General features: G+C 48.7%; 1 protein-coding gene across 4 annotated transcripts in view; it reads left to right on the plus strand.

Moving 5' to 3' along the window:
• The window catches only part of AGO2 (argonaute RISC catalytic component 2), a 472,903-nt gene that overhangs the window by 429,090 nt on the left and 22,047 nt on the right, over window positions 1-21,766 (plus strand). For all 4 annotated transcript variants that reach the window (XM_078686698.1, XM_078686701.1, XM_078686697.1 and 1 more), the window contains exon 17: window positions 1,425-1,526. In XM_078686698.1, the coding sequence (XP_078542824.1) occupies window positions 1,425-1,526 (102 nt within the window). The remainder of the gene's footprint in view (window positions 1-1,424; window positions 1,527-21,766) is intronic.

Raw genomic sequence — 21,766 nt, forward strand, 5'->3', positions numbered from 1 at the left:
CTTATCCACAGTTAAAGTCCATAACCGGTTGATGTAAAAGTAAAAATTCCAGGTGCCTTAAATAGGCAGAACTCATTTCACTACACTCTGGTTATCCTTTAACAAGCAAATGGAATTTGACAACAAAATGCTAGCAGTAAGAGATGGACTGCTCTGGATTGACTTCAATGCATGTGTCAATGCTTTGCAGAGACTGCTTATTGGAGCTTACATTGTTTTAAAATAATTTTTCTGTTTATTTTGTATTGCTTTTCACCTTCTCTCTTAGCAGAATTGTCTTAGATACCCTCTTAACAGCATTGTCTTAGATATGTTTACTTGTCATTTTGTTTTTGAGGACCTGTTGAGGAGCTGTTCTTTAGTGCAGTGTATTAATAAAAACTTGACTATTCATCTTCTACCATCTCATTTTTGTCTTCCAAGGCACCCCATAGAGCCATCATTATATTTTTTGGCGCTTTTAGGCCTCCCCAAACCCCATTGCTCCTTAAACTCCTCTGAGGTCCTTTTCAGGTGTTCAGCAGGAACCTCCACAACCTGTGAGGTTACTATTTCCCCAGGCCTAACCTTATAGTTTTACAGTTGCAAATGAGGTGCCAGTTTTCAGGGGCACCTTCAACTCCTCATATGGCTCCTGAATGCGTACATCCCCATCACCTTCTTAGGCGACATCCTGTTTGGATATTATCTAGATCTTCAAGAAAAAATGGGCAACTGCTCTGGTTTTGCACATGCAGAGGAAGTGATTCTAGTTTACCCTGACAGTGCAGGTCAGAGGAAGGAAATGTTCACAAGAGAGATGTATTGCTTTGATTCCTTAGAGGCTTGTGGCCTTTGTACCTCAACTCAATTTCGTGTCTCAGTTGAAACTAAGCTGAGAGTTTAGTTACTGGTCTCTGTTACTGCACTGAGTAAACCCCTAGGCCTGACCTGCCTAAGCGAGAATTTTTGCCGTGTCGGGCTAAAACCATTTTGAACTGAGACTATTGAGCCAATGGTTTGGTTGATTTTGCAAAGTGAAATGTACTCTTTCTTGTAAAGTATTTAGGATTGCATATAGTTATCGGTTAATGCCTAGAAGAATTCATTTTAATGTTTGCTACTTGAGTGCTCATTTAACCACATCCTGTAACACATTATAAATCAGATCTTTTTTTTGTTTGAAGACAGGCTGTGCAAAAATTGTTATATGCGAGTTTTGTTAGTTGTGTCCCTATATTACCTGCCCGTCTATCTTGTTATCTGTGGAAATGTAAAAATAATCAAAGGTATTAAGGTCACTAGTACCCAAAATGCAATGTGTGTGGATGCCTGTTAACCAGAGCTACCCAGTCAGTCTGTACTACATGCTTAAAATCAATCCGTCAATGAATGTAAGTTAAAATGAATATTCCTACTAAATTGCGTGATGTCTATATTTTTAGGTTGGAAAGAGTGGGAACATTCCAGCCGGCACTACAGTGGATACCAAAATCACTCATCCGTCAGAGTTTGACTTCTACCTGTGCAGTCATGCTGGTATACAGGTATTTCCTTTCGTTATGTTGCCCTATTTACACAGCAATCCAGTGAGTTGATGCAAGTGCTTTATGTGAATTGCTAGAATAGCTGTTCCATCAGTTTGATATTTGAGCGCTGCCTTTATATATGGCCATGCTTTCTTAATTCTTTTGCACTACAGTTGTCGCCTTCCAAAGACTGGCCTGCACATAATCTGAAATCTACTGCATTTTGAGCTCCACTGCTTCTGTGAGCCTTCACTCTCAGCCTCTGAATTGACCTATTCCCTCACTGTTTCTTTTTCAGTAGTCCTTTATATTGACTATATTATTTGAAGCAATTTTACCTTGCAGCAAAAATTACCCTCGACTCTTAAGCTACCAGTTCAGTTGCACCGATGTTAGCGTCCTGGTAGAGACTCGGGGGCGGGGGGCGTAGTTGCAACATATTATTCATTCTTGCCATTTTAAGTACTATTTTTGTATATGAAAATTGTGTTTAATCATTGTGGGTAGTGTTGAGAGTATGTGCTGAGAAGGAAGTCCTTTGCATGGCTTCGAAAACCTGTGAAATTCTGCCCTTCTATGTTAACTGGGCATCCTGGTTTTCTTTTCCAGTGAGCTTAATAGTCATGCAATTCCACTGAAGAAACTCCATGCTGGTTTTCATGCTTGTTGACATCAAAGCTGTGTGTTGATCTCAGGAAAACAATATTCTCCTTTTTCAGTAAGGGTGGCTACTGTCCAATCATATTCTGTGCAGTGACAGAAGATGGTGGAGGCAACATTGTAGTTCACAGGCTCAGGCCTTTTTACCTTTACCCATGTGGAGAGACTCCTTTCAGGTTCTCCCCTTTAAAAGTATTCTAAAAATCATGGCAAGCCAGATTTGATCAGAATGAGCTCTTCTTAGGGCCTACTCTCCCTTTCTGGCGGGCGAGTAGGAAGACAAACTGACTTTTGACCTCTGTCTCTGAAAGTGGAGCAAATGTGACAAGATAAGTTTTAAAGGCATCTTTATTGCTCACAAAGTGAATGAGCAATAAAGATGCCTTTAAATCTTGTTATCGTGTCACAGTTGCTCCGCTTTCAGAGACAGAGGTCTAGTACATTACATTTATGTTCAGTAGATTTTTCAAGTTACTCGACCTGAGGTCTAGTAAAATGTTTATATTTTTTTAGCCCTACTTATATATATTTGTGCATTCATGGTGAAAGATGAGGTCTGTTTTGGTTGTGTGAACTGTGTTGGATAAAAACAGTGATCTCTTTTCAGTTGAGCTAATGACGTCCATCTCGGACATGCCAGCCTGTATCTACACTGCTTCTGTCCTGGGGCAGGAAAGAGGAGGCCATGTAGCCTATTCTCTTTATCCAATATATATCTTCCCTGTGCTGCAAAGTGTTCCCTTTTTGGGTGGCTAGGCCTCATGGAAGGGACCTCCCATGTGTCCAGAAAAAGAAAAAAAATAGCAAAAAATGCAGTGATCCTGCGAGACTCGTGGGATCGGGGGGGGAAATGGTGGCCAAGCCACAGTCAATAATTATAAGCCCGGGAAAGTCCACTCCACTGGCTGTATTCATGAGAGGGCGGGGGCTGCATGGCCCTCTTCCCTGAGCCCACCCCAGGGCCAATATTTATTTAGAAAGAGAGAAAGAGGGGACATTCAGCCCCCCCCCCCCCCCCCCCCCCCCCACCGGCCCGATGAGCCCACACTCAGGTCGTAATTTGATTACATGGGGGTGGGGCCATACTGGAGACTATAGTGGGTGCCCTGGGTGGGCACCCATCTATGTGTTTGAGGGCCCCAAGGCCGAAAGTGGGAGCCACTTGCCATCCTTCTCCTGCAAAATGTCACAGGGCCCTGGTGGATGGGGTCCCTGGGGCCATTTTCACCCCTGGCAGGGAGGGGAGGGCGGGGCACATGCCTTCCTCCCCAATTACGCAAGGCCCTGGTGGATGGGGTCCCTGAGGCTGGAATATGCTTCGTGCTCCCCTAATACTCATGCTGGGAAATGGGTCCCCGGGCCGAAAACAGCCCAGGGACGTGGGGCGCGTTCCCCTTGCCCTTATTCACACTCAACCCTGGGAGATGAGGTCCCCGGAGCTGAATAAGGCCCGAGGAGGAGAGCCATGCGCGCCACCCCATCCCCCCTCACTCATTATTTAAATAAGTGACCCTAGGAGAATGGGTCCTGAGGGCCTAAAAAGGTTTCTGATGGAGGTCCAGGCGACTGATAACAGCTCAGGAAGGGGTCAGGCCGCGCAGCCCCCTCCCCATTTTGATTTTAGAAATGGCCCTGGGGGATGAGGTCCCCAGGTCCTAACTAGGCTTGGGGAGGTATGGGCAACACTGTCCCCCTATCCAAAGGGCTGTGGAATACCGTAAACTACCCATGCAGACCACAGAAGAGGAAACTGATTTCTTGTTGGAAACACTTTCGAAAACTGAATGTAGAGTACAATATCTACTGATGATGGGTTCTATTTTAAATGTATCCAAGGACATTTTTAAAGATCCTGTCAAGTCAAGAGTGCTTACACGGAGGATAAAACGCAAATACAGGCCTTCCCCATCAGACCCTGTATTTATCAGGGGACACCCTACTGCGGACTCCATAGTTGTCACTACAGCTCGTAAAAGACTGCATCGCAAGACACAGGAGAATCTCCACCTCCTGACAAAGAGATTACGCGTTTTGATGCAGCGGGGGAAAGGGTGGCTACAGGACCCGCTAATAACTGGTGGATTGCAAATGATGTGGGCCTATTGTCACGCTGTAACTGGGGCACATGGGATGAGATGGAGGCCTTACTACAACATATCCAAGAACAGTATAGGAAAAAGGGGAAAATCTAGTTGCGGAAGGGAGACAGATAACAAACGCAACCATCAAATGTGCGTTAGCTAGAGCAGACACCGCAGCACAAGGCATTAATTCATCAGTAATGCTCCGTAGACATGGTTTCGTATATCTAGGTTCAAACCATAAGCACATTTTGAACATTCCTTTTGATGAACATCTTTTTGGCCCAGAGTTTGACACGCAACTTGAAAAGATAAAAAAAGATACAGAAACAGCCAAGTCAATGGGAGTCTTGCAGTCCACAACCCAAAAACGGCTCTTTTGGCACTAACAATGGAAGGGGACCCTCAAAGTATACCACTCTGCAAACCCCAAGCTACCAAAGCCAGAAACCGCAATACCACCAGCAGTCAGGAAAAGGCTATTACTGAGGTGACTATAAATCACAAGGTAGAGGAACGCCCAAAAAGGGAGCTTCTACCACCAAACAGTGACTCCCGAACCATTCCCACCGACCACACAACACCTGTTTGGGAGGGCTACAACACTTCCATCAGTTGTTGCCAGAAGTGGCATTAGACCAGTGGGTGTTAGACGCCATCACTCAGGGATATTTTCTATAGTTCAAACAACAACTGCCAAATATCCCACTAAAAAAAAACACATCCTAAATCCACAACATCTACACCTGCTGAAAGAAGTAGTAACAGCAATATTACAAAAGGGGGCCTAGAACCTGTCCCATTCAAATATCAAGGACAAGGAGTATACTCCCTATACTTCCAAATACTCAAGAAGGATGAAACGCTCTGTCCCTTTCTGGACTTATGCACACGCAATCAGTACATAATATCCAAACACTTTCACATGGTAACACTTCAGAATGTGATACCTCTACTACAAAAAGACGACTCCATGGCTCAATTACATCTGAAGGATGCATACTTTAATATCCATCTGGCACATCACCAATACCTCCGGTTTGTGGTAAGTGGACGTCACTATCCGTTCAAAGTCCTACCATCCAGCGTAACAGCCCCACACGTATTCACAAAATGATTAGCTGTAGTAGCAGCAAATCTAAGAAGGTAAAACATACATGTCTTTTGTTATCTGAACAATTTGCTGATCATGAATTCCAGCCAACTGAAATGTCTACAGTTACACCCAAACTACAAACAACCTCTTAATCTGAAAGAGACTCTTGTTATAGATTCCTTACCTTAGAATTACCCCCAGACTGGATCTGGAGATTTTTCTTTAACAGTACCCGCGTCAGTAGGTGGTGTCAGTCGACTCCGCGTCCATCAGCGTTGTGGTCATCGGAATGATATTGCGGTGTCTACTTAGACGGCAGCCTTGCGCAGATCCGGAGAGAGCTACCCCTTTAGTAATTTTTTTACTACGTTTTTTCACTACATTTGTTGAATTCTTTTTTGAGTCTTTCGACTCCTGGTGTACGAGGGATGACCCATCGACGGACAGGGTTCAAACCGTTAAAGGCCTGTAACCGTCTGATGTCTGTTACAGACCCCCACCTCGTGTGCCTCTGGTGCCTGGGGCGTGACCATGACCCGAAGTCGTGCTCCAACTGCCGGGCCATGAATACTAAGTCGATGGGGGAGCGGTCACGAAAACTCTTGGAGGCCCAGCAGTCTGCTCCGCGTCGTTCGAGGTCCCAGTCGAGAGTAAGGTCTCGGGACCGGTCATGGAGACACCACCATCATTCGTCTTCGGGTAAGTCGAAGCACAAGAAGAAGGTGAAGAAGCAGCGTTGCTCTTCGCTTATCCCAGTCTGTCGGCCGACGCAATGCAGGACCCGGAGCGTCGTCGCTCACCAGCTACGTCTTCAGAGTCTGCTCCTGGGACGGCCCTAGCACTTCCCTCCTTTTCCCAGTGCCGGAGCACCCCCTGCCCATCTTCAAGCTTTCTGCGAAGCACTTCACAGCTTCTTTGGGCAGCCCGACTGTCGGCACGCCTTTCACACGTGCCCCACCTCGTTCGTCCCAGTCTAGCCACCGGTTTGCGCAAGCTGCCCAGCCTGTGCTTGTCTGTAGACGTGGTACCCATCGATGCATGTCTGGTGGCCAGCGGGCGCGCCAGTTCACCCATAACTCCCCTCCAGCAGCCTTCAAACTCACCTAGTCCGACCACTCAGGCCACCAGAGGCCAGTGGGTGGCAGGATTCACCATCACCTTCCCCAGTAGCACACCATCACGTTGGGAAGGTGGGTATTGCAGATAGTCCGAAGGGGCTACTCCCTCCCCTTCGAGACTACCCCTCCCTCCATCCACCATCCTTCCTTCGCATGTCGGTGGATCATTTGGCCCTTCTTTGCCAGGAAGTTGCAGCTCTCTTGGCCAGGTCAGCTATTGAAAGGGTCCCTGTGCCAGAAGTAGGTTGTAGTTGCTATACCCTCTACATTTTAGTACCCAAGAAGGACAAAGGGTTGCATTCTATCTTAGACTTCAGGGCCCTCAACCGATTCCTCAGGTATGGAGAAGTTCAAGATGCTCATGTTGGCTCAGGTCCTATCTGCCCTTGACCCCGGAGACTGGATGGTAGCATTGAACTTGACAATTGCCTATTTCCATATCCCTGCCTGTCGGCCCACAGGTGTTACCTAGGGTTCATGGTGGGCCACGAGCATTTTCAGTTCACCGTGCTCCCTTTTGGCCTTACAAGCGCCACTTGGGTGTTCACGAAAGTGATGGCGGTGGCCTCACCTCTTCTGCACAGATCAGAGGTTCTCTTCCAGGGGATACTCATCAATGGTCCTAAGCACTGAAAAGTCCCGCCCACGTGCGGGACCCCGGAGCAATAGCCAATAATATGCATATATCTACACATATATGTGTGTATATATATATATATATATATATATGTATAAATACGCATAAAATAACCATATATATATAGATAATATGCATATACATATACATATGCAGCCCAAAATAACCATACTAGGCTAAAAAAACTGCCACAATAGCCTGTAAAATCTTTACATTTGCTAAATAAAGACATATAAAACACATTATATGATAATGTAAAGAAGAAAACACTGCCTAGGTTTTCTTTGAAACACACAACCTTTATTTTCAAAGGTAAAAACAGGCAGGATCATAGAGGCAGCTTTAGCCTAGATAGGCTGCATTGTAACAACAGAAAAATCTGGCGCCGTGCCTTTAAGACCTCTGTGAGCCTCCAGGCTCCCATCATGTACCACAGGTGACAGGTCAGTTCTTTTTTCCGGCTCCTTCTGTGAGGATCCTGGAGCATTGAGTTCGCCAGTTCGGATATATTTTCACTTTCTTCTGGTTTTTCTCAAAATTTTTTTGTCTTTACTCGACGTCTTTAGTCATTATCTGACTAATCCAACAATATTTTGCTGTTTTTTGGCTATTTTTCCAGTCACAATGCCGGCCTTATTTGCTAAGTGTCCGGCCTGTGGTAAAAAAATGGCTAAGACAGACCCTCATTCGGTCTGTGTAGCTTGTCTACCATCTTCTCACAAGCCAGAACTTTGCTACCACTGCAGCAAGCTTTCAAGTAGAACTTTGAGAGAGAGAGAGAAGAGCAGGCTTCAGTCCCTGCATGACAGAGGAGAAACTGTGAGTGGAAGAGAAGATGTTCACTCCAGTAAGCCTTCTTCTCAGCACAAAGAGCGCAAGGACAAAGGGGAGAAGTGAAAACATCGGTCTCCTTCAACTTCGAGGGACAGATCTTCTTCCAAGGTACCTGTGTGCTCAAAATCAGCATCGAAATCACAGTCGCGGCATACGTCGATGTCGAAGCATCCCTCGCCGTCGAAGAATTCGCCGTCGAAGCAAGGTGAGAAGCGACATGAGCGTAGGCGGTCCCGGTCTGGCTCGCCTATGACTGCAAGAGGACGGGACTCGACGTCGTCTCATCGACGTCGACGGTCGCCGTCGAGAGGCTCGAAACATCAGTCAAGGTCGCTGTTGAGAGGTGGCATGACGTCGACGTCGAACCGGGCAGTAGAGGTTTCGACGTCGAAGAGCCCCAGTCATGCGACGTCGAGGCACACGACGCCGAGAAAATCATCGCCGTCGAGGCGCCTGATGTCGACGCCGAAGAGGCATTCGTCGCCGCCGAGGAGATCGCCGCCGAGGAGATCGCCGCCGAGGAGATCGCCGCCGAGGAAATCGCCGCCGAGGAAATCGCCGTCGGAAAAATCGACGTCGACGAGAATGTCGTCGCCGTCTCCTGCTGCAAAGAGGCCTAGAACAGTATCCAAAGACCGGTCTAAGGTTTCTGTCTCTTCTGGGAGGTCCTCTTCCTCCCCTGGGCTGCGGATTGTACAAATCTCTCCAGAGCCTTCAAGAGCGCCTTCACCTACAGGGGCTAATATCTCGCCACGATGGCTAGGGGAACTCAGAGACTGGAAGATAAGAAAAATTAACCTTTCAAGGTCTCGTTCCAGGTCTCCGGTGTCTGCAAGATAGAGGTCACCTCTGGTACGGGTGGTACACTCTCCAAGAAGACGTGAGCGTACTCCGCCGAGAAAGTCTCCATCGGAGAGGAGGCGAAGTTCACCATCTCCTAGGTCTTCTCGTCATCACTCTTCTAGAAGACGCGATACTAGATCTTCGACAAGATCTACGAATTCAAAGAGGAACTACTCTCCAACGCTGTCATCAACTCCTCCGAGTAGGATTTCACCAATTGATGGCGTGATTACTTTTAATGAGGTTCTCTGTCGTGGTGCAGCGAAACTTCATATCGAGATGCCTGTCTCTACTGCCAAGACAACGCTCATTTTCGAGACCTTACATCAGAAGTTATCATCAAGACCTTTACTTCCTCTGGTTCCAGGTCTGTTGGAACCTGCGGAGCACAAATTCTTAACCCCGGCATCCTTGGGAGTGGTTCCTTCGCGGATCGCAAAGAAATATAAAGCTCCGGACAATGATCCGTTCTTTCTGAGGTCTGAGCCACAACCTGATTCAGTCATCGTCTCAGCGGCTCGTAAATATCAGACAGGAGCGGCATCATCCTCTGTGCCTCCCGATAAAGATGTACAAAAGGAGATGATGGAGGGAGTATTTGAGCAAATCAAACACTCACCCCCAGTCAACTGATCTGGGTTTAATCCATCACCATTCTTTAGCCCACTCAGCCACCCCAGTTCAGACATGGCCATATGCAAATCAGTCTGACCCTGTGCCTCATGGGAACAGTCCAGCCCGAACTGCCAAGCCATGTCTTCCCTGGACCGGAAACAAGCATCCTGGGACCGGTTTCGGATTCATAATCCTCATCAGCCAGAAACCGGTCTTAGGAAGCTTGTTTCCGGTCCAGGGAAGGCACGGCTTGGACCTCCGTCAACTCTACATCTGCGTCGACGGTGACATTCTCATCTCCCAAGCCCCAGATGATCATGTCGACGGCAGCTTCTTCACCAACTATGGTCTATGTATCCGTTAGACCTCTATCGTCGACGACGGCCGTCGTCGACGCCTCGTCGTCGACTCCTCTGAAAGCTCTACCGTCGACGAAGAAGATACCGTTGACTGGCTCGTCAGCGAGCTCCGTACCGTCGACGAAGTTGCCACCGTCGACGAAGGCATTGACGAAGCCGATACCGTCGTCGACGATCCTACCGTCGACCAAGCCCAATCTGTTGACGACTGCCATACCGTCGACGAAGCCTGTCCCGTCGACGAAGCCTGTCCCGTCGACGAAGTCTATACCGTCGACGAAGTCTATACCGTCGACGAAGTCTATACCGGCGACGAAGTCTATACAGTCGACGAAGCCTGTACCGTCGACGAAGTCAGTACCGTCGGCGAAGCTCGTTCCGTCGGCGAAGTCCTTTTCGTCCGAAGCCTGTGCCGTCGACAAAGCCTGTTTCGTCAACGAAGTCTATGCCGTCGACGACGGAACCATTGACGTCTGCCGCAACGGTGGACGCACTGTCGACACCGCAATTGTCATCTTGCACTGCGTTGCAAGTCTGGTCACCGTCTACGGTGCTCTTGATACCAAAACAGTCTTTAGTTCAAAGGCGTGAACCAGCTTTCCAGCTCTCACCCCTACATATTTCACCTCAGAAGTCGCCGTCGCAGGTTCCGGACCAGCTTTTAGACTCTGACAGTGAGGATGAAGTGGTTCAAAGGACATTCGGAGCAGCCACTAGTCCTTCTGAGTTAAATATAAAATATCAAGAAGAAGAACAGGAGTATATACAATCACCTGTACGTATGGCGTCTCCTGTAGCTAGAGTCCCTGTCTCGCAAGTGCCAGTTGCTTTACTTACCAACTTACAATATATGTTGGATGATTATTATAGAAGGTTTCCACCATCTGAATCTACAGGCTCGGTGCCTGTTACTCCGGCTACTGAAGCGCCTTTGCCAGTTTCTCAACCAGAAAATCCTTCTTCACCTCCACCACACAATCAGCCTGTGGATGTTCAGTCTTCGGATGAAGATGATCAAAGAGAAGAAGGAGAGGTACAGGATGAGTCGGGGTGGGATGAATACCAGGTGCAAACTCCTTCTCCTTCACCTCAGACTGTCTCAATTTTACCGCCGGTGGACGTGGGCAGTTTCCACCTTTTGATGGAGCGTGCTACTAAACGCTTTCATATTAATATGGAACACATGGAACAAGACTGTTTTCTATATGATTTTAAAGACCAGCCCAGAAAACAGATCAAGTCTATACCCATCATTGACTTTATTTGGCAGGAGGGGATTAAGGTCATGGCAACCCCCGCGTCCATTCCTCCAGTCCTGCCACGGATGGAGAAAAAGTACAGGGCACTGGACAAATCACCTGCGTGCCTTATTAGACAGCCTAAGCTTGACTCTGTAATTGTCCAAGCAGCACAAAAGAGGGCTAGAAATCCTTCCTTTCCTGTTACAGCTCCACCGGACAGAGATGGCAAACGCCTAGATTCTATTGGGAAGCGCGTCTCCACCATGGCGGCTACGACTGTTCGAGCGGCTAATTCATTGGGAAGATATGACCGACAGATGTGGTCGGACATCGCACCGTTCATTGACCTCCTTCCTGAGCCTTCCAAGGCTGAGGCGCTGAAGATCCTACAAGAAGGCCAAAGAATCTCAGAAGAGATTATTGATTCAGCAGTTGATGTAGCCTCAACTGGCTTTCGACAACTAGCGGGTGCTGCGGTCCTCCGTAGGCAGGGGTGGCTACGTTCCACTTCCTTCAGACAAGAGGTCCAGAATAAGGTATTTGACATGCCATATGATGGTGAATATCTGTTTGGCCCCCAAGTGGAGGAAGCCTTGCAGACGATTAAAAAGGATTAGGGAAACCGCGAAATCCTTGGGCAGCCTTCAATTCCGCAAGCGCTCTTTCGAGGAGCGAGAGGACGGGGATCGTCCTCCAACAGAGGTGGATATAACCAGCAATCCTCCTACAGACAGGGCAATCAGGGCTTTCACACTCAGCGCTACCAATCTTATGGCCAGAGAAAGTCTACTTATACCCAAAACAGGGGAAAGACAAATTACCGTGGAAAGGATAAGCGCCAATGAGACATTTCACCTGCCACCACCACAGCCCCACTCCCGAGAAAAAATTGGAGGACGAATATCAAAATTTTACTCCAATTGGCTGTCGATAACGTCGGACAAATGGGTCCTGGAGATCGTGGCCAGGGGCCATGCCCTAGAATTCGAGAAATTTCCTCCAAATGTCCCACCGAAAGGACCACCTCCAGCTCACCTGAAGGAGTTGTTTGCCCAAATCAAATTGATGATTCAAAAAGGAGCTGTGAGAAGTTGGCCTGATGTGCAGTGTTCACTATTCTAGTGATCACTATATATCAGTCCAAACAACCCTTATTGATGATTGGTTGTAAGTCAACCTTATAGACCAGCTATCCTAGTAGCATGGATACGAGCAGTCTAAGGCTAAGACTCTAGAGGGCGTGTTAAGCCAGCTGTTTTACCATCACATTACCCCTTGAACACCCAGTGAAAGGACACCACACAAGTGTTATGAAAATAAACAATGTATTTATTAGAATCACAACAACCCTGTACTCTTTATGAGGACAGGGTGCTAAGCACACAACAAAACTCTTATGAAAATACTTAAGTTAGCACGTTATACACAAATGCCCGAGGGGCACGAAAAACCATATACTCTAAAAGTGGAATGCGAATTACTAGCAGGTAAGTAACAGTACTAATAGGCTTTGGAATCGCTAGGACTTGACTAGGGAATCGTTAGATTACTACTAGGAGGCCCAGGGGACTCGGGTGCAGAGTGTGCACTCTCACGCGGGATGCGGGACAAAGTCTATGGGAGCTAGAATTCACAAAGTTAGTGTTCACGGGCGAACCCGACCTGGTAGGGAAAAAATGACAGTGGATCCTGACCCTTGGATAGTGAGGCTATGCTGGGACACCGAAGTGCCGAAGTTACCTAGCCCAGGGGCTGCAGCTGCATAGGTCTGAAAAGACGTCGGGAATCTCGTTGCCGGACCAGGAGCCTGGAAGAAGGAAGTTGCTGGCAGGCGACCAGTGAAGGAAAGTTCGATGGATCCAAGCCTGGATCAAGGAAGAAGAAAACCTGAAAGCAGAGGGGACCAAGTTCTTGAATCACTAGCCAGTGATTAAGTGGGCACCAGGATGGCACCGGGCGAAGTCACCTCGACTAGGTGAGTGGGCGACGCTGGCTCTGCAGATCTCACGGACCAGGAGGCGTTGTCGGCGACCAGGATGGAGAGGCGAGCTGTCCCACGATGGATGAAGCTGTCGGCGTCGAAGTTACCCAGGATTGGGCAACAAGCCTTGGCTAATTCAAGCCCACGCGGTGGACTCAAAATGGCGTCTTGAGTGGACCAGGAGGGTCCGGGGTGCTCCTCTTTTGGAAGGGAGCAAGGGCCAGCCTGGAGCAACCAGACCAGCAGCAGGGATGTCGTCGGGTGTCGTTCAGGAGGCCACCAGCCAGCGGGCTAGTAGCCAAACAACGCGGTGAGCAGCAAAAAGCAGAAGGGCCCCACGCCGATCGTGGAGATGCTGGGGGGCTACTCTTCGGTGCTGGAGCTGCTCAGGGTCGGGGCTTCTCGGTCCCCAAAGCACTCACCAGGAAATTACTCGGCGGGCTTGCTGTGCAGAAGTCGTGCAGTCTTGAAGATGGCCGGTCCCTCGAGGTCTCGTCACACCCACGAATCTCAGCGTGACTGATGATGTAGGTAGAGGTCAGAGGTGCCAGGGAAGCCGGTTCTCGTCGAGCTGGGCAGTCTTGATCCGGAGGAGAGACTTGCAGCAGACCGCAGTGTTCTTAAGATGGTGCCTGCGGATGCAGGGTGACTACTCCTTAGTCACAAGGGAGAAATCTTAGGAAGAAGTCTTGAGTTCCTTTCGTGGAAAGTAGTTTCAGGATTCAAAGATGATCTGATTTGGAAGGGGGCCAGTTCCTACCTTTATCCTGTAAAAAGGGGCTGGCACGCGACTAAGTCCTGCCCTAGGGGTGGGACTAGGAGGGGGGTGGTTACACCCACTTCCTTGGCGGGCTTTTCCCCAGCACAGGGTCTGGAGTGACCCTGGAACTGGTTCCAGCCAGCCTATGCACAGTGAGCACCGGGGTGCCACGTGCGGTCACCTTCCTCTAAAGCCCTGCCTACCTACAATACACAAAACCCTGTCTGGGACGGTGCTGGCACCGCCCCTGGCAGGAAACCCTTTGTCCTTATCTCCTGCTCTGGGAGGACTCCCAGCAGCAGGAGGGCAGACTTGTGTCTCGGTGGCAGCATCCATTTTGTGGAGCTGAGGCTCTGTTTGACTTTAACCGGGGTTAGGGGTTACATACATGTCGTGTCCCTCTAGAAGGGTGGAATGCTAACCCCGTCGCCAGAATTGGCGAGGGGTTAGTATTCCAATTCGTATGACACCTTACTCGACATGTTTTGATAAAGCGATACCAGAGTTGGCATATAACCGCGAGGATTATAATGCACTTAAGAGTATATGGTATGCGATATCATGGAAACGGCTAAGGGATGGATCCCGAAAGCCGCAGACAGGCTCAGCTCATGCCAGAGCACCATCTCACACGATTCCAAGCACTCTGCCTTCAGGATTGTTAAGGCCTGCCATAGGAGTGACTGATAGGAGATCTGTGTGTCCATTTTTAGGGTTAGATATAGGTATACTATATCTAAAGCAAAGGGTGATTACACCACCTTGCCCCAGCTGTCAAGCAGCCAGTTGTGTCAGATTTTGGATGGCTAGCCAGGGGTGGCATAATACATGCTGCAGCCCCTGGTAGCCCTGGGTACACCTATGCCCTGGGTACCTAAGGTACACTGTACAGGGACTGACAAGGTGACTCAGTATCCAATTAGATATGTACCTAAGGTACATGGAATCCATTTTACAGAGAGAGCAGTAGGCCTGGGGTCCTGATTAGCAGGGCCCCAGGTCAACTAAGTCAGAAAACCAGCAAAACACCAGGCAAAAAGTTGGGGGCAACCATAGTCAGGGATCTACCTTCCTACAGGAGCGATCGAGAGCGTACCTCAGAAGATGAGGGGCAATGGGTTTTACTCCAGATTTTTCCTAATAAAGAAGAAAAACGGAGAGTGGCGCCCGATCCTAGATCTTCGCGCTCTAAACAAGTATTTAGAGAAGTTAACATTCAGGATGTTATCGCTTCAGGAAATATTACATCTTTTGGCAGCAGGAGATTTCATGGTCACCTTAGATCTCCAAGATGCATATTTCCATATCCCCATTCTACCTCGCCACAGGAAATTCCTGTGCTTCATGGTGGCTGGCAGGGATTACCAATTCAAAGTCCTACCTTTCGGACTACGGTCAGCGCCAAGAGTATTTACGAAAGTTTTGGCCCCGGTGGCGGCGCACCTCCGGCTGGAGGGAATTCAAATTTTCCCATATTTAGACGACTGCCTTATAAAGGCCAGTTCTCGCGAGGTTGCACATTATCATTTACAACAGTGTCTACACCTGTTTCAGTCTCTGGGTCTGTCCGTCAACCTCGACAAATCCCAAATCAAACCTTCTCAAAGACGAGCTTTCCTAGGAGCAACATTGGACAACCAAAAGCTCCAAGCCTTTGTCTCGGAGGAAAGGCAAATGAAGATCAAACACATGGCGCAGAATCTGCTATCAAGAAGATTAGTTTCAGTTCGACTGTACAAGTCTTTTCTGGGGATGATATCTTCTTGCATCCCATTAATACCAAACTGCCGCCTCAGGATGAGACCGCTTCAGGAAGAACTGAGCCTACAGTGGCTACAGGTCTCCGGCACCTTCAAAGATCTCATCAGGATCACACCGCTCATGCGGAATTCTCTCCTCTGGTGGACACAAAAGCGACATCTCCAGCAGGTGTGTGTATTCCTTCAAGAGGCACCAAGCCTTACCATCACTACAGATGTGTCTCTCGAGGCCTGGGGAGCACATCTTCAAGGCCTCACAATCAGCGGCAAGTGGACTGCTCAACAAAGGCGGTGGCACATCAACCGTCTGGCACTGAGAGCCATTTTTCTTGCACTCAAGGCGTTTTGTGCAATCATTCAGGATGCCAATATGTTGGTGAGAACAGACAACACAACATGCATGCCCTACGTCAACAAGCAGGGAGGAACACGATCACTTCTCCTGTCCCAAGAAGCACAAGACCTATGGGCATGGGCTTTAAAGCACAACATAAATCTTCAAGCAGTGCATGTTCCGGGAACAGAGAAAGTCCTGGCAGACGTACTCAGCAGGACGACGGTCTCCACTCACGAGTGGGAACTGCATCAGCAGACAGTGGAGCGCATCTTTCACCTGTGGGGTCGACCAAACCTAGACCTATTTGCGACAAAGACCAACAGCAAATGCCAATTCTTCGCAAGCTGGCATCCCCAAAAGAACTCTCAGGGAATGCGTTTTCGATAGATTGGTCTCTGACATATGCATACACTTTTCCACCAATTCCACTAGTCCCCAAGGTCCTGCGGAAAATGAAGAGGGAACCGTGCCGACTGATTCTAATTGCTCCCAGATGGCCACGCCAGTATTGATTTACAGAGTTCCTTCTTCTGTCGGAGTGCGAACCGATTCAGCTGAATCCAATCCCAAACTTACTCAGCATTCAGAACGGACAGGTTTACCATCCGGATCCAACATCATTGAGATGGCGCCTGAGTACCGTGAGTTCGCCCACCTAAACATCCCGGAAGACTGCAAAGAGGTTCTGGCCAAGGCAAGGGCGTCCGCTACCATAAAGACATACAGTCTTAAATGGAAGCGTTTTTGCATCTGGTGTCGCTCAACCGGGGTTGACCCTTTTTCAGCAAAGCCGGAGGAGATTCTGCCTTTCTTCCTGCAATTAGCAAGATCAGGCCTGTCTCACGCAACCTTGAAGGTCTTTCTGGCTGCGATCTCAAGGTATCGACAGGATGGGACCAATTCCCTTTATTCTGCGAGGATTATACAACAATTCTTTAAGGGCCTCTTTAGAATGTTCCCTCCAGTACGCCGTCCACCTTCGGCGTGGCATCTAAATGTGGTCCTGGCGCAACTCATGCGTCACCCATTCGAACCCATCCACAAGGCAGACCTGAAATATCTCTCGTGGAAGGTATCATTGCTGCTGGCTTTAACGTCCTCCAGGAGAGTCCGTGATATCCAGGCTTTCACTGTTCACCATCCTTTCCTGCAGTTTACAAGTGACTCTGTAATGCTCCGCACTAATCCGAAGTATATCCCCAAAGTACCTTCGGATTTTCACCTCAACAAAACGATAATTCTAAAGTCATTCTTTCCTAACCCGCAAACACCGGCGGAAAGAGCGTTGCATACGCTGGACGTCAAAAGGTGTCTTAAATTTTATCTGCAGAGAACATCCGCTTTGCGCAGTTCTGACCAACTATTCATCACCTACGGTTCAATTCGTAGGGGGCAGGCAGTTTCTAAACAGACTATTGCAAGATGGATATCTTCTGCCATTGCCTTTTGCCATGCACAAGCAGGACGACTGTTGCAAGCAGCTCCTAGAGCGCACTCTACAAGAGCAATGTCGTCATCTACGGCTTTATTTGCTGGAGTTCCCCTTCAGCAGATCTGCAGGGCGGCTACTTCGGCCAGTCGCCATACATTTACCAGACATTATTGTCTGGAGGCAACCAGCGAAGCTGATACTTCTGTTGGTCGAGCAGTTCTACGGAATCTTTTCAACTAAGGTGAGCCTCTGTTTCCCACCTCCTTTTACTGCTGTCAGACGCTTCCTATGTTCTTTTTGTTACACATGCTTGCATGATTGCACTCTGCTATGCTTAAAATGATGTGTATTTTCAGTTTGCACTGTTATATGCCCTATATGCTGACAAGCTTAACTACAATTGGCGTCTGCCTAGCACGGATGTACTGCTAGCTACTCTGATTCAGGCATGTGAATCTATGAAAGACACCCCTAATACTGGAGAAGAACAATAGTTACTTACCTGTAATCTGTGGTTCTCCAGTATTGGTGTCTTTTATAGTTTCACATGCAACCCGCCCACCTCCCCTCAGAGGCTTTTAGGCTATATTGGTTTACCTTCACTCCTTGCGAGAAAATCTGAGAGCCTGAGCCTCTGGGGAGAACCTTCTGGTGGGTGCTGGCGCCTGATTGGCTGTATTTTGGACTATACAAAATGACTAGGATAGTCATAGGTGTGGAAGTTTTTTCTACTGTTGCTTTGGCTACTTTACTTCCTGGATTGTTGTTATTGGTATTTACTATGTATTTATAGCATATTATTGCTTTTTTATGTACCGTGGGACTCCCACTCCGACGACGGGGAATGATTCAGGCATGTAAATCTATGAAAGACACCAATACTGGAGAACCACAGATTACAGGTAAGTAACTATTGTTCATGCTGCGCAGTTTCGGGTTTACCCCCCCACCCACCCCGAACAGATAGGCCGGGATACTCAGGCTATGATACCGATGATTCGGCCTCTATCCCGGATTTCGGTGAGAATGACCCTGAGGTTGCTGGGCCTCATGGCCGCCTGCATCCTGCTGGTGGATCATGCCAAGTGGCATATGCGGGCTATGCAGTGGGACCTGACTTTCCGGTGGGTGCAGCATCGGGGCAATCTTTCCAACGTTGTCCAGATCTCGGAGGGGATTGCTCGTCAATTGCAGTGGTGGTTAACGAACCAAGATTTGGTCAGCAGCAGATCCCTCTCTCTTACCCAACCAGAGCTGACAGTGGTGACCTATGCGTCACTCCTGGGATGTGGGGGGCCACCTGGGAGAGGCGGAGATCAGAGGACTCTGGTCTCCGGAAGAGTCTGGCCTCCACACCAACCTTTTGGAGCTCTGGGCGATTCGTCTGGCACTGAAGGCATTCCTTCCCACTATCAAAGGAAGTGTAGTGCAGGTGTTCAGGTAACACCACCGCCATGTGGTAATGCAACAAACAGGGCAGGGTAGTTATCGTGGACCCTATGTCAGGAGGCTCTTTACCTTTAGACATGGCTGTAAGATCAGGGCAAGCCCCTGGTAGTTCAACACCACGCAGGTTCCCTGAACTCCAAGGCGGACTAGCTCAGATGTCAGTGCATAATGGATCACGAATGGCGTCTTCACTCAGAGGTGGTGCAATGTCTCTTTCAGCAGTGGAGAGAGCCTTGGTTAGATCTGTTCGCCATGAAAACAACATGCAATGTCAGCAGTTCTGTGCGATGGCATTTCCAAGGCGGCATCCACATGGCAACGTTTTTCGTCAGGAGTGGACTTGCGGCCTCCAGTACTCTTTTCCACCTGTATCACTTCTGACCCGAGTGCTGAGGAAGATGAAGCGCAACCGGGCCCAAGTCATTCTTGTGGCTCCGGACTCGGCACGAAGAGTCTGGTACCCAGCACCCTTGAGCATGGCCATCGAACCTCTGATCAGACTGCCTATTCTGGAGGGTCTTCTGTCGCAGCAGCAGGGGATGGTCCTCCACCCAAACCTGTCCAGCCTCCGTCTCCTTGCGTGGAGATTGAGCGGCAGCAGGTGACGGCTTTTGACCTTCCACCTAAAGTCTGTAATGTCATCTTGGCAGCCAGGCGTCCTTCAACCAAGACTGAATATGCCTGTAGATGGAACAAGTTTGTGGCATGGTGCACAGCAAAGGCTGTGGATTCCCTTTCTGCCCCCCTTTTGGAGGTACTCTTGTTCATCCTCACTTTAGCCCAGCAGAGCTCTGCCCTAGGCACTCTTAAAGGCTAGCTTTCAGCCATATCTGCCTTTCCTCGCCTTCCTGATAATCTGTCTCTTTTCAAGACCCTTATTGTAAATAGATTTCTGAAGAGCATTACTCATCTCTTTCCTCCTTCTCCTTTCATTATGCCACAGTGGGACTTGAATCTTGTCTTGACGTTACTTATGTGTGCTCCCTTTGAGCCTCTACATATCTGCCCTATCAGACTCATTACTCTGAAGACTGCCTTCCTTGTCGCCATCACCTCTGATGCTTGAAGCTCTGTCCTCCAAAACTCCTTTTCTGGCTGTTTATCCGGACAAAGTAGTTCTTCCCACAAGGACCTCTTCTCCAGTATTAGGGGTGTCTTTCATAGATTCACATGCTTGAATGATTCCCCGTCGTCGAGGTGGGAGTCCCGCGGTACATAAAATAGTAGTAGTAGGAACATATATACATATATAGATATATACATAAGTATATAAATAGATAGCAAAATATATCCAAAAGAAATAAAACCGTAAAGTACTATAGAACACCATTAGCCCATAGAAAGCATTGAGGGAGAGTTCACTTTAGTAACATATCCATGTCATTATAATAGTCCACATTCCAGCCAATCAGGCTGCAACACCCTCTAGAACCTTCTCCTCAGAAGCTCAAGCCCTCAGATTTGCTACCGCACGTCATGTGAAGGGAGTCTCCCTGAGCTCTGCCCAGTTTCTTCATTCTACAAACCATCTATCTTCTACAACATGTCTTCTACAAAGAAATCTTTATTCCGGCCTTGTTCTGCCTGTGGTAAACTTCGCCTTTTCCATGAGGACCCTCATAAAAAATGCATCTACTGTTTGTACCCGGACCATGAGGTGAGGAACTGCAAGTTTTGCAGAACGTTTTCTTCAAAGACCCTAAAGGATAGAGAGGCCCGTCTCCTTCTGTGGCTACAGAGGTTGAAGACTTCAGACAACCCCGTGTCTGATATAGAGAGTGTGTCTTCCTGCCATTGTAAGACCTCTCTGAAGCGTGGGTCAGAGACCGAGCTTCCTTCTCCTTTTCTTAAAAAGAAGCTTGTGGACGCTCCCAAGTCCGCCTCCCCACGGGATCTGCCGGCCTCTGTGCCTACGAGACCTAGTTATCTGGCGTCGCAGTCCTATTCCATGCCCTCGTCATCCAAAACGAGTGCCAGCGCCCGTCGACGACAAGATCCGTCGACGTTGTGCCTACTTCGACAACCTGCTCTGTCGACCACGACATCTGCATCGTCGACGATGCACCAAAAAGTCAGGCCTATATCATCCATTGTGAAGATGTCATCGACGGCGAAGAAATCCGTCTCGTCGACGACCTTACCAAAGCGTCACTCGTCGACAAAGGATTCGTCGACGCGTCACTCGTCGACTGTAGCCTCGTCGACGTAGAGTACCTCGTCGACGTCCACCTCGTCGTCGATGGCTCCGTCGACATTGAAGACCTTGTCCACGACAATGACATCTTCGGCGGCGGCAGCGCCGTCGACAGGCCTCGGCTCCGTCGACGGCATCCGCTTCTTCGTCGACTCCTAGTTCATCATTGACGCATCCCTCGAAGACGACTTCGACGACGAACTCTTCTACGGGTCTGTCGACGGAGCAGTATTCTCTGGCAACTGCGACCACCTTCACAGTGGTGACAGCTACTACTGTAAAACGTCCGGCTCCACTGCTTCGGAGTCCTATCCAACATGGAACAGGTCCCCCTGCTCAACTCTTTGCGTCTGCAGAGGAGGAATCTTCTGATGGCTCTTACGCTGATGACACCTTTCGTCCTGCAAGTAGCCCATCGGAGCTACATATAAAGTATCAAGACTATGATGATAGTGATGAGAGGGGATCGCACATCTCAGTTCGAGATGACCAGCAGGATGTTGACCCCGAGGTTCCTATGGCACGGATACCTGTGACTTTGATCTCTAACCTTCAGCACATGCTAGACGATTACAATCGTCGTTTCCCACCTTCTTCGCAGGCCTCTCCAAATCCGCCTCCTCCGACACGGGAGTCCACTACAAGTTGCACAGGCACGGTTACCAGTTCCTCAGGATCCTGATACTGATGATGATATTCTGAATGATACAGACCAGGATGATGACACTGTCCTAGCGAATTGGGACAACTATCAGGCCCAGACTCCGTCTGCTCCTCCTACCTCTCCTCTGGCTTCTCCCCCAGTGGACATTGGGGGGTTCCACCTTTTAATGATGAGAGCCGCGAAGCGTTTACACTTGC

Source organism: Lissotriton helveticus, chromosome 4_1, assembly GCF_964261635.1.
Source record: "Lissotriton helveticus chromosome 4_1, aLisHel1.1, whole genome shotgun sequence".
Taxonomy (NCBI): Eukaryota; Metazoa; Chordata; class Amphibia; order Caudata; family Salamandridae; genus Lissotriton; species Lissotriton helveticus.